This window comes from Lycium ferocissimum, chromosome 4 (assembly GCF_029784015.1).
Source record: "Lycium ferocissimum isolate CSIRO_LF1 chromosome 4, AGI_CSIRO_Lferr_CH_V1, whole genome shotgun sequence".
NCBI classification, from domain to species: domain Eukaryota; kingdom Viridiplantae; phylum Streptophyta; class Magnoliopsida; order Solanales; family Solanaceae; genus Lycium; species Lycium ferocissimum.
The window spans coordinates 19,123,956-19,137,087 of NC_081345.1; the positions used below are offsets into that span (position 1 = coordinate 19,123,956).

General features: G+C 35.3%; 1 protein-coding gene across 2 annotated transcripts; it reads right to left on the minus strand.

Annotated features, from left to right (window-relative positions):
- Window positions 1-4,944: 4,944 nt before the first annotated feature.
- On the minus strand, window positions 4,945-12,923 carry LOC132051716 (importin subunit beta-1-like). 2 transcript variants are annotated; one of them, XM_059442907.1, is made up of 4 exons: window positions 12,771-12,901; window positions 8,879-8,946; window positions 5,825-8,242; window positions 4,945-5,734 (listed from the first exon to the last, which is right to left on the minus strand). In XM_059442907.1, exons 3-4 carry the CDS (start codon window positions 8,233-8,235, stop codon window positions 5,536-5,538), a joined length of 2,610 nt encoding a protein of 869 aa, XP_059298890.1. In that variant the 5' UTR covers window positions 8,236-8,242; window positions 8,879-8,946; window positions 12,771-12,901; the 3' UTR covers window positions 4,945-5,535. The 2 variants fall into 2 exon arrangements, with proteins under 2 accessions (XP_059298890.1, XP_059298891.1); XM_059442908.1 differs by lacking the exon at window positions 8,879-8,946 and having other exon boundaries at window positions 12,771-12,923.
- Window positions 12,924-13,132: the final 209 nt, after the last annotated feature.

A 13,132-nucleotide genomic window follows, 5' to 3' on the forward strand; every position in this document is an offset into this window, starting at 1 on the left:
CTAATGACATAACAAGATATGTCATTATTCTATCATATAAGACACATTATTTTGATTAATTATCTAAATTCATGTATTTAGAAAACATTTGCATTGTAATCAGAGTTTTTATATTATTGAAATTATTGAGAAAAAGTATATAGTGTACTTTGTGAAGGTGAAGGTTTTACGCCTCCATATTTAAAACGCGGAAGAAATGAAGGTTGAAAGTATTCTTTCAATTAATGAGAAGTTAAAATGACTCATATCATTCGATATGTTCTATATATGTAAGTGGATACAATGTCTCTCCATTCCCCGTCACATTCCATCAAGTCTAGATTTTTTTTGTCTTTGTTTTTGACTGTCTTTTGCTCTCTATAAGTGCAAGAAATGGATGGAACTTGGAAGGCTATGAATTCACTCAAAGAGATGGGGGATAAACTTGATCAAAAGAATATATAAATATTAGTTTTTTATAATAATTATAACAATAAATTCAGTCATAAATAATTTTCTTTAACAATCGCGTGAAGCGCGAGCTAATTCACTAGTTATAAATACTTCTAAAATAGAAAGGACTTTATGTATCATCTTGAGGCCAAAGTTCATCTACCTATTATCTATATCTAATATCTATATATAATATAAAGCTAGGCATAGACAAGGTGATGTGGCACCTCTCTATGGCTACCATTTCTATGTATCTTTTTTCTCCTTTTCTTAAACCTTTTTGTTTGGTTCAACAGGCTAAATTTACAGAATTAATGAGACATTTTTGTAATAAAAGTCATTAATTGCAATTCATCAGCTATTCTACAGTTTCAAACGTTTCCCCTTCACATTCTCATCATGCACGATGCACCTCATCAATGAGTATTTGTGTCATCTAAAAATTGATATTTATAAGGGAACTCCTCTCACCCATATGTGCCTGTAAGCAATTACTCTTTCCTATCACCCATAAATCATTCCAAGCTGATTTTGCAGTTCCTAATTAAGCTGGCCAATGGTCAGTGTTCAAATTGCTTGCTTTGTCATTTTCATTTGGCGACACAAGAAGTAACAGGTCATGAACTGGAACAAACTGCTATTACAACCGCAGTACAACTTCATCACACATATCCCCTCTTTGATTAATTTGCTCACTCTATTAGGATAAGAATTTTAAAGTAACTTATATGGTACATGTATTGCTGTTAGGTTTCTCAGAATAATTTGTTTGAGAAGTAATATTTCAAATCTAAATTAAATATGACTTTCATGAGTGATGAATAATTTTCTCTACCGGGGTACTTGTTTTGGATGTGGCTATCTGACTTATTAGAGATTATATTATTTTCCTCCTTTTAGTTCTGTTCTCTTTATAGGTTACAATAATCAACAGAGAAAACAGGTATGTTATTTCTGATGCCCGATATTGTTTTCAAGAAAATAAATATAAAGTAGACAGGCTCTCATTGAAATTAATTAGCACTGGAGTATTTTCATTTTAAAGATTCTTGGAGGTGTGACATGTTTTATTTAATATAGATATCACATGAGTTATTTCTCATTAAACGTTGTTGATTTTCATATATTACATGTCAAATTCCTCACACTTTTAATTGTGATATCGAGGCATGTTTGACAACGGAAAATTCCTAAAATCCTCACACTTTTAAAATTTTAGATCTTTCCGATAAAGGTTATCTGTCAAAGTATATCGATTTCTTACTTAAAACAAAGAAAGGTAAAAGTTCCAATGCATATACTCTTAAGAAGTCAAGCTAGCTGCTATGAATTCAAGAAACAAACTTGATAGTACCACTCCACCTCCCTCTGCAAATGACAAGGGAGATAAACCAAAGTCAAGTTCATTTCACTAACAAGGATGACTACTGACTTTACCGTAGTTGTATATAGAAGAATTGAACTAACATGTATTTCACAGTGATTTAATTTTTAGTTTGAATCATGTAAGTCGTAATAATAATGTTTTAATATAATACAACTCCAAAGAACAACTCTTGTCCCCATTAGATAAGCTGTTGATGTTGCCCTCATGTTTGTTTCCCTCATATTTGGTGGGCTATTATATATATATGGTGGGCTATTATATATATATGGTGGTTGATTGAGACAAAGGTTAAAATGGGTGAAAGATATAGTGTAAAGAGAGAGACGATTGATATTGCTCCTTCGCAAGTTTAGTGATCACTATTATTCAACAGTACTAACAATTGCATTATTTTAAGTGAGGCAACGTTTCGTTTTTTCTTTTGGGGAGATGAAAAACCGTTTATTATTTAAAGTGCAGGAACATTTCATGAAGAGGAATTTCAGGAAAATAATAAATTGTAGTAATAGTAAAGAAAGAGATAAATAAGATACCTTAATTTTCTTGCATTTTTCCAGACCAAGAGAAACGAAAATTCCAAAAAATTGAGAATGAAGATAAATAGTAATGGAGTTTAGTTAAATGACAATGCATAATATTATTTTGTGCTCTGTATCTTATTGAAAAAGACTTCATTTGTTTTGTGTGTGTTGTAGGCTTGCGACACTCTTTTCCTTGAATCTTCACCCTATTTCGTATGCTCTTCATCGCTTTTACTTCTGAGTAGATGTTACTTCTCCTAGAAATAACTTTTTTTGTGAGGTTGTTGTTGTCGTCTCCTTTTTATTCGGTGTGATAAACTTTTATAATATTTTGGTATGAAAACAAATTAGTTTCATAAATTGAACAAGGTTCCACGATCGCGCGAAGTGCGAACAAATTCACTACTATAAAGTACTTTTAACATTCAAATATTAGGAGAAGCACACCTGGAACTTAGACAGACTGTACTAAGTTATTCTATTTCTATTTTCCGTAAGACTAGAGTGACAAAATATCCTTAAGATTATTGGAAATCTTACGGAAAATACTCGATCACGAACACTTTAGCGAATTCACATAGCTTGAGGCATGTCAATTAAGAGACCGTCCTTGAGGATTTTTTCACCCGGTATGGGTGTATCCCTCAGGATTCAACAAGCTCTTCTAGTATAAAATTAGGAGCCAAAATCTAACAAAGATTTATTTTCATAGAAAAATCCAGCAGAAGAAAGAAGAGTATTTTATATATATATATATATATATATTTGATTTATTTGTCCATCCCAATTCCCAACAATGGAAAGATATATTGATATATATAAGAGGAAGATGACAAACCAATAGACTAACCGTTTGTAACAAACCAACGTTACCAGCTTCAATTGCTCAGTAAAGACACTTTAATGATAGCAATTCAATTATATTAATAGAATGAATAGGAATAAAGATTAGCAAAGAAACAATCTGATAGCTAACAGTAATAATGACTCCAACGGCTATACTCAAGTTAATAGCAATAAGGAGGATTAAAAGGCTAATCATAATAGCTAGAGTCCGTTATTATTGGAAGACAAACATTAGAAATATATTAAAGAATAATAATATAGTAAAGATGAATTTGGACATTTCCTTTTGAGATATCTCATTCATTGTTTTATGTCAACAGATAAACATGAGGAAAATTTCAGACTTGGTCATAATTGAGTATGTCTAATCATTCTTCAAGACTTACGAGTTACGACAGGTTAAAATATTCAGCTGTTGTTGGAAAAACCTACTACAGTTTTGTAATGACGGTGAAAACTTTGGGACGATGAATAAAATTACTTTTCTAAATACCTATTTTCCTAGTCATCTTAACGACGAATGGGAAGATTGATACATTCTTTGTCTCGTTTATATGACACTATCATTACATGAAAAGCTGACAACTTCTTTTACCATCATTTTCAACTGTATACTGAAAGTTCTTATCATAAGATTTTTTTTATATGAAATAGTAACGCATAGAAACCTGCAACACCCAATCTATTCACAAGATAGCTAACTCAACTCACAAGCACAAGTGTCGGTTATACTTGCTTATGACCTACTTATCAAAACTGTTTTGAGATTTTATCCTAAAGATATTTAAGTTGTTACTCGTACTCTAGCACTAATCATCCCTCAGTTACTTTTCTAGCTTCTTTAGGTTCAAAACACTACCCCAACAAAGATAGAAGAAAATGGCCGAGTAAGAAAACTGGTGAGACATGATTCGTTCAATTTATTTTTATAGTTTCTTATAAGATTACATTCAAAATTTCAAAGTTTCTGCCGGGATTTATTTATTTGATATATTCTTTTTCCATTTCACAAGAATATTCATGTAACTTAAAAAATATTTGTTAGCATTCGACTATTATTTAATCGCCATTTGTGTAACACAGTCCTTGTCCATGAAGAGGTTAATCTGCTATCCTCGGAGGTTCGATTCTTCTGCGTATGTAACTATAAATTGTGTTTACTCTCTAGTATTATACATGAGCTTCACATACCAATGTCCTAGCTTCTCATGCCAATACCTTTTTCAATAGCAGCTTAGTTTATTGTCTTTAGGATTTCCGTCCTAAACTTGGATTTGGTCGAACAAATTTCACTTATTGTGCCTTTTTCCTGCTATAGAAATAATAAATAAAGATGACCTGAAATATTTTCTTCTAATGTTTTACCATAAATAAAATTAAAAGACTGCCATGACAATTTGGTCTTTGATTGATTACTTACACGATGTTATGACACACTTACGACACACGCTGAACCCAAAGGTAGCACCAATAACAAAAGAACATAGGGACTCCCAACTCCTTACAATGTCATCAAAATTGGTGACACTTGAACATCATGTTCTTCAAACACATAGTATTTTACGAACAAAAGAGCAGTTCTTTTAAAAGGTCAAAAAATAACTATACTGTAACAACGGAAATAGGAAAGAATACATGCAATCATGGTTGAACGGTATTTCCAATACTGGCTTTCCAAAAATGCAAAATTCTGCGAAAGATATAAAATATGAAGGAAATTTGATGAATGCCCCTAAATAATGAACAAAACCCACAATAAATCATGCAAAAGAAATGAATGAGATGCTATGCAATTCAACAACAAAACATATCCAGCTGATGACGACAGACACGGACTGACCGACCAAAAAAAAAAAATATATTTGTGAGAAAAATCAAAAGAAGCTAAGGCTAAGTATCAAGACTACCAAAACTTGGGACTTGTACATGCGGACCATGAAAAACCCTCGAAGAAGATAGGAACATCAGGACCTCGGCAATTCTTGTTAGAGAACCAGGTCAGATCCACAAGCAAAGAGAGAAACAAGGAGCCTTGTTTTCTTCAGCTAGTTACAAGAAAATTCCCTTCCAACCCCAATATACAGCATCAGTAACATCGCGTCCAGTCCTAAGTGGAAGCCCTTCAACTCTGGAGCAATCACCATGACCCACCTCCTCCATGGCAAAACAATATAACCCCTCCCGTGGTGCTGGCACATGTCTGACAACTTGAATGCAAATTTCTTCAGTTGTCAGAAAATGGCAATGACTTGACACATGAATGCAATCTTGGATCCCGACTCGACAACTACATGCATGCAGGGACATGAAAAAAAAAAAAAAAAAAAGTATGTACCAAGTACCACAACTTTAAACTGAAATGGCACGGCTAATAGCCATCTGGGCCCATTCAGCAGATTCCTTAATCAAATGGTCATCCGACGACAAGCATTCAATCAAAAAGTCTTTGCTTGATACTGATTGTTGAATCAAAGAGCCAGCATTACTGCCCAGAGTATCTGCTAAATCTCCCAGAACTCCAATAGCTGTCTTCATTACCACATCATCCCTGTAATTTGAGAGAAGGGGGTAAATCCAGGAAATCAGAACATCGATGGCCTTCATAAATAGAGCAAAAGAGCAATCAAGAAATACTTACATGTCTTTCTCCATATAAATACTATCCAGGAATTGAAGGATATGAGGTGCATAGGGTATCAGCAGCTGAGTCTTAGGTGAGTTCTTGAAGCCCTGAAATATGCCGGAATAAGCCTCCAAGATTCCATTTCTCAGAAGATTTGTGTAATCTAACATCTCGTCATCAGAACCAGATGTGTGTGCTGACAGCTCTGCAGCACTCTGGAGCATAGGCATGGCATACATCAAGTACTTCTCAAAATTCTCTCCTATCGCCAAGGCTATGTCACCAAAGCATGAAAATATCGGTGGCTTTACAGAACGGTGTAGCTGGTTACTTGATAGGTCCTTAAGAAGCTGTGTCATTATACCATCACAATAAGGCATGATCTTATCCTCCAACGCTCTGCATAAATCACCCACAACACCTACTGTGACAGCACAGACTTGGTACTCCTCAAAATTCTGAAGACCCATTTCTAGGTACTTGTAAAATTCAGGCATGTACTTGGCAAAGTCAGGACCAACTGCATAGGCAAGTGCTCCAATGGCAAGCATGGCTTCCTCATGCACAGTAGCATTTCTACATGCAAAAACTCTGAGGAAAAGGCTCATGATCTGATCAGCATACTGCAAAAAAGCATACTTTGTTGCCTCTGAGGCCCCTAACTTCTGAATAATAACCTGTAAGCATCCACACAGAAGACCTTGCAACTCGCTCTGCTTCTCTCTTTCATCAGATGAAAGCTTCTGAGCCTCAAGAGTCTGGTGGAGCTCCATCATAATGACAGGCACTAGTTGCAAAACCATGGGAACTGTTTCATCAGTTGAACACCTCACAACTTCATTCAGTGCCTCATATGCAGCAGTCCTAAGTCGTGACTCACCAGCATCTTCTCTGTGGGTCACTGTGAGAAGGGATTGCACAATTTCCTGGAAAAAGGGGGTCAAGGGAGATGATGCAGCCACATCCCCATACCCTTGGGCGAGAAAATAGAGAGCGCCACAGGATTTTTCAGCAACATTTGGAGCATCCTTCATGCTCTGAAGTAGAACTGTAATGATCTGTTGGCAGTTTGCTGGAGTAATAATGGGTACCTCCACTGTTGAACCATGAAGAAATTCAAATATTCTTCCAAGGGTCCATGCTGTAGTGTCCTTCACATGGCTATTGGCATCCTTTGTCAATGCAGTAAGCATGAAATTTAGAGCACCATTAACAATGGGTGTTAGCTTATCAGGTGAAGGACCTTCCAAAATGGAGCCAAAGGCATAAGTGGCGCCCTCTCTTTGCCTCCAATCAGGCTTTGTAATATTCTCTTCAATGAATGGCATAACAAGAGGGACAATGTCATCTCCTACAGTCCTTGCAACCAAACCAAGGCAAGTGCCACCGGCCATTGCAAGATTCCAAGCAACTTCATCCTGATCCTGATCTTCTTCTTGCTTAAGAAGTGTCTCCAATAGCATAGGGACAAGTGCAGGGAGAGCCTGCTTGATGAAATTATAGCAAGGAACATCAGAATCTGCAGTAAAATCACCCCCATAATCTTCTAAAATATCAATCTCCTCATCACAGATCGAGCTCCAAAACTCAATGGCTTGAAGAGCAACAGGCTCTTCATCCTCTCTAACAGCCTTTGCTGTTATGCTAAAGATGTCTTGAATATAAGGAGCTAATTTCTCATAGTATGTTGATGAAATCGAGACCAAACATTCAAAAGCAGCCTGCCGAATTTTGACTTCAGGGCACAGAGTGGCCTGGCAGACAACTCTCATGATAAAGTCACGCTCCATATCATTGTTGAAATTTGCCTGAGCGAAACTAAGTGCATTGTATAATGCTCGGGTAGCAGCAAGCTTCACATCATTACCTTCTTCAGCATTCATACCCTGAACTACAGCTGTAAGGATTTTATTTACTTGATCCTGCTCCACGACATCAGGAGAAACTTCTTCACATAAATACCCCAGTGTCTCTAAAGTAGCTTGCTTGACGTGGGCAGGGAGCTGTTGATTTGACAAGAGTGACCCGATCAACTCAGGCCACTGCTTCTGCGGCAGCTCAATGCCAGCAACCTTGGCAATGACTTGTGAAGCAGTTGAACGAGCATCAGGTGCCAGAGATGAGAGGGTCTGCAACAAGCATGTTTTAATCTGGGTCTTCACAGCTACATCAAGTGATAGCCATCTTTGGACAAGTTCATATTTCCTGTGTTGTTCTTTGGCATCCAAAGCATTTTTTAATATTAGACCTGCCAACTTACGACTATCAACTGGCTTCTCCTCACTAGCCAGCTCTCCTGACAGAGACAACAGGAAACCAGCAAGATTTTGCTCCTGAAACTGTTTCAATGTTTCTTCTGCATGTTTTCGCACTGTTGAATCAACTGATTGTGCATTTAGAAGGACCTGAGTGACTTCCATCGCCATATGGTTCCTGCCAACACATGAGATCCCGTATGTAAGGTATCACAGGATTATCATAAGAATGAACTTGAAGTAATCCTAATATTAAGGGATTGCTTGGTTTAAGGTGCTAAAAGGTAAGCAAGGCACCCAAGGTATGTAAGATATCACAGGATTATCATAAGAATAAACTTGAAGTAATGCTAATATTCAGGGATTGGTTGGTTTAAGGTGCTAAAAAGTAAGCATGGCACCCAAGGGTGTAGCCCAATGGTCAATGAAGGTGGTTGAGAACCAAAATCCCGGAGGAATCAAAACACAAGGTGATTTTTTCCCTTGGTTAAAGCCTTGGTGGATAGAGTTACTCAACACATGTGTTGGTGGGAGGCAGCTGTGCCTTCACGCTAATTAGCTTCCGATGTATTCTCTAGCATTGATTTGATTAAAGGAAAGGTAAAGCCTTCACTTCAAGCTTTAAAGCGGTAGTTGGTATCCGTGGAATTACTCGAGGTGTGCACAAACTGACCCGGACTCTACGGTTATTACAACAAATAAGCATGGTATAAAGATCCAATTCCATGTTTGATTGTCATTTTCATGTCCGAAATAGATAAGACCGTATAACTTATACGGTTTGGAAATAGCTTTCAACAAGCAATAGACGCACCTTGGTTAGAACCTCACTAGCTGTGAAGATCGTTTAAATTTTACGGTAATCTCTGTATACTTTTATACCTGCATAAACACCCAAAAAGACATCAAAACCATGGATTCTAATTTAGTTGTCCTTATCCTCAAGCCCTCGAGGAATCTGCTGATGCTTTGGGCTTTTTATATTGCTAGATAAAGGCATTTCATTTTTAGGAACACTGCAGTCTAGCCAATTAACTCATCTAGAGAAAGTTACAAGTATTGGTTAAGGAATGTGCCAATTGTTATAGAACTGACAGACTTCACATTCTTTACAGGAACATACAACAGAAAGCCACTACCCTCTTCTGTAATATGTTAGAAAACTAATTCAAGTAATACTGACAATAGCCTATATGCTCATCCATCTTAAACGAATTACCATTTCGGTTTCATTAGTCTAGGATTTGCGAGAAACTTTCATGCTTTCTATGCTTAAATAAATCTTTCCATAGTGATGTAGAGAAAAGAGCCTTCTCTTCCCGTTTTGTTTTGGTAATCAATATTTCACAATGTTGTTTATTAAGAAACAGATTATTAACAGAAGAAAGTCCCCTTACTTTAAGTAAAATCAAACATACAAAAATTCTTAATAAAAAACAATATATTTAGCATTATATAGTTAAAAATGATCACATCCGACAAAAGACGCAAGTAGCACACAGGATAAACTATGATGAGTGGAGGTGTTAGCAAAGAGACGAGATAGACCTAAAATCACATCAAAGAAAGTTGTCTCAAAAGACCTACAATCTCTTGGAAACCTTGCAGACCTAGTGATTAATAGGGCATAACAGACGAAAACATCTATGTAGGCAAAACCAATTAGCAGGATTAATTTGTAGTCATGTTAGTACGTCGAATTTAGGCCCAATATTTTCTAGGAGTCTTTATGTCAAGATATATATATATATATATATATAGAGAGAGAGAGAGAGAGAGATACTACTTTTCTTTTTATTTTTCTTAATTTTATGTAATATGGACTGAGATGATCTTGAATGGAGCAACATGAATAATAGGACTCATATAGTCAATCTCAACTTGCTTGGGTTTAAAGTAATAATATGTTTTTTTTTTTGGATAAGTTGTTTATATAGTAAGGATTTCTAATAAGTTTTTTCAATCTTTGTAATATTTTTTTTTTTTTTTTTTTTTACATTTATCAAGGGCACAAATTTATTTGATTTGTACAAAAAAAAGTGACCAAACTATTTGCTATGACGACATTAGTTAAATGGCATTTTAACCCAACCATAGTTCTTCAAAATGACAAAAGGAATGAAGTACATGTCAATGGCATAATTGGTAACCATTTCTTTTCCAGTTAAAATCCAAATACAACATTCAGATCATGAACCAAATGTCAAACAAGAATGCATGTGCACCAACTAATTATTGTAGTCCTAATATTATAACCCTTGCATAACTATATGTGAACAACACACGCATAAAAATAAAGCACAATGTAAAAAAAGATGAGGTCCATATAAGCAAGAGAAAAGAGACGCATAAAAGTTGAAGTAGCATTAACCTCCTTTTACAACTCAAATAAGAAATACTGCATCAATTCAAAAACGATGCCAATCAGGAAAATGCAGACAATGTCAAATAGCAATACAATAGGTGCATACCAGCTGTTACAAAACTCTTCATGTGTATCTCATAAATATAGGTTGAAATTGGTAAAAATTCAAAGAAACATTTTTTTCTTTTTTCAAGTTAAAAATATGAAGGGCCTTAAATCATATGTGCTCAGCAGCACCTTCTGCAAAGAAATTGTAACGAAAGCAAAGTTCTATTGTTGTGCACATAAAACCGCTAAATGAAAATAAATGCAAAAATAGCGTTTGAACAACCAAGAGAACCCACTTAGGGATCATTTGGATTTTGGTGCTCAAAAATTTATACCAGATTATAATACGGAATTAAATAATAACGGGATTATTTAGTGGATATACATTTTTGATATATGTTAGGTTCATTGGATTAAATGAGATATACAAAGTATAATATGTGTTTAGTTTTTTTTATTTATTTATTTATTTTTTATGACATGGGAACCCGCAGCCGCTACCCTTCGGGTGCGCACAGGGTAAACCCAGCTCCTGTGCAATAGCTCGCAAACCACACTGGAGAGGTAACCCGCACTAGGCAAGCCCCGTGCGACGAGCTCGACTCAGAAGGCAAATCCCCTGCTGTCGTAGGCAGGGGGTTTTGAACCTGAGACTTCATTATGAAAGCCCCATGCTCAACCAACTGAGCCACCCTTGAGGGTTAATAGGTGTTTAGTTTTACAATAGATAAACTTGGAAAAAAATATATTCCAATTTTACCATTGGTCTCTTGAAGGATCAAATCTATCAATCGAAACTTTTGTTTGACTCGATAAAGTAGAATTAGTTTAGTTTAGCACACAGTTAATTACAAGTCCTCATGGGACGATACTCTATTCATCACTTTATTACTTGAGTAATCAAGTATACTTGCGTGTGCATAGAAGGCAACAACCATAACAGCACAAAAAATACTCAGCTTCGTGCAATTAACAAAATCCATGACAAACTATTCAGGAAAACAAGTTTTTTGCGTCTTTAAAAGCACTCCGGAGAGCTCAATCAAACAGCAGAAGTAATGATTTCACACAAACCCCTCACATTAAGTTGCACAATAGCAGATTACGAAGCCACAATTACTGAAATTAATGCATCAACATAGGACTAAACGGATCCACAACAAAACATAGTTCATGTAAAGTGCATCACTATATCAATACCACTAACTTGGAGAACTTCCAATTTCAATAAAAATAACTGCACATATCATTGTTCATACTAGATCTCGTTCCGAAAAGGAAGAAATATAAGTTTCCTAACCAAAACTCAGTCCTCGAAACACAGTCAATAACAAGGATAAATGCAAATAAGTTAAATAAAAAGATCGGAACCACAAACGAATCACTCAAAGTTCAAGTATTGAGCATTAATTGAAGCTTGATATACGAAACAGAATAATCAATAAAGCTTCAACATAATGCACTAAATCAGTTATACAGAAAACTAATCAAATTAAAAATAAACTGAGCATATTATTGTTCACAATAGATCTCGTTCCAAACTTCAAAAAAGAAGAAATAAAAGCTTCCTAAACAAAACTCAGTCCTCAAAACACAGTCAATTAACAAGGATAACTGCAAATAAGTGAATCAAAAAATCAAAGTTCAAGTGCTGAACATCAATTGAAGCTCGATATACAAAAAAAGAACAATCAACTAAGCTTAAACATAAAGCACTAATTCAGTTGTATACAAAACTAATCAAATTAAAAACAAATGAGCATATCATTGTTCATACTGGATCTCAGTACAAACTCAAAAAAGTAAGAAATATAAATTTCGTAACCAAAACTCAGTCCTCAAAAAAAAAAAAAAAAAAAAAGAAGGAATAACTGCAAATAAGTGAATCAACCAATCTAAACAACAAACAAATCACTCAAAGTTCAAACATTGAACAGTAATTGAAGCTTGACATACAAGACAGAATAATTAGTAAAACTTAAAACATAAAAGCACTAAAATCAGTTATACAGAAAACTAATCAAATTAAAAATAACTGAGCATATAATTGTTCATACTAGATCTCACTCCAAATACAAGTTACCTAGCCAAAACTCAGTCCTCAAAACACAGTCAACAACAAGGATAACTGCGAATAAGTAAATCAAACGATCGGAACCACAAAACTAATCAATCAAAGTTCAAGTATTGAACATTAACTGAAGCTTGATATACAATGAATAAAGCTTAAACATAAAAGCACTAAAATCAGTTGTACAGAGAACTAATCAAACTTTCTAATATGAATGATTACCTGAAAATTGCGGATTGAATAACGGCGCCCAACTGAAACCCTAGAGAGAGAAAGAGAGAGTCCGAGTGAGAGTGAAGAGAGAGAAAGATCACGCGAATGTTAACTTGAATTATTATTATGCAAATCAATACAATATCTATCTGTGCTATAATTTTTTTTACTTTTTTTTTTTTTTGCTACTTTTATTTTAATTGGGTAGTGATCTGCTACGTGCCGGGACCAGGGAAGATTGGAAATCTGATTGGCTGTTGTTACATACACGCGCGGGAGTGAACGATGTGATTGGTGGAGTAATATCTAGTTTTAATTTTTTGTCAGGTTACTGGTGATTGTACTGTGGATTTACTTTGGTCGGGTTAATG

Bases quoted from the DNA above. Each gene is read 5' to 3' on its own strand.
- LOC132051716 (XM_059442908.1), bottom strand. From the start codon at position 8,235: ATGGCGATGGAAGTCACTCAGGTCCTTCTAAATGCACAATCAGTTGAT. The intron at 5,735-5,824 runs GTAAGTATTTCT...CTCAAATTACAG, and splicing joins ATTTATATGGAGAAAGACAT to GGATGATGTGGTAATGAAGA.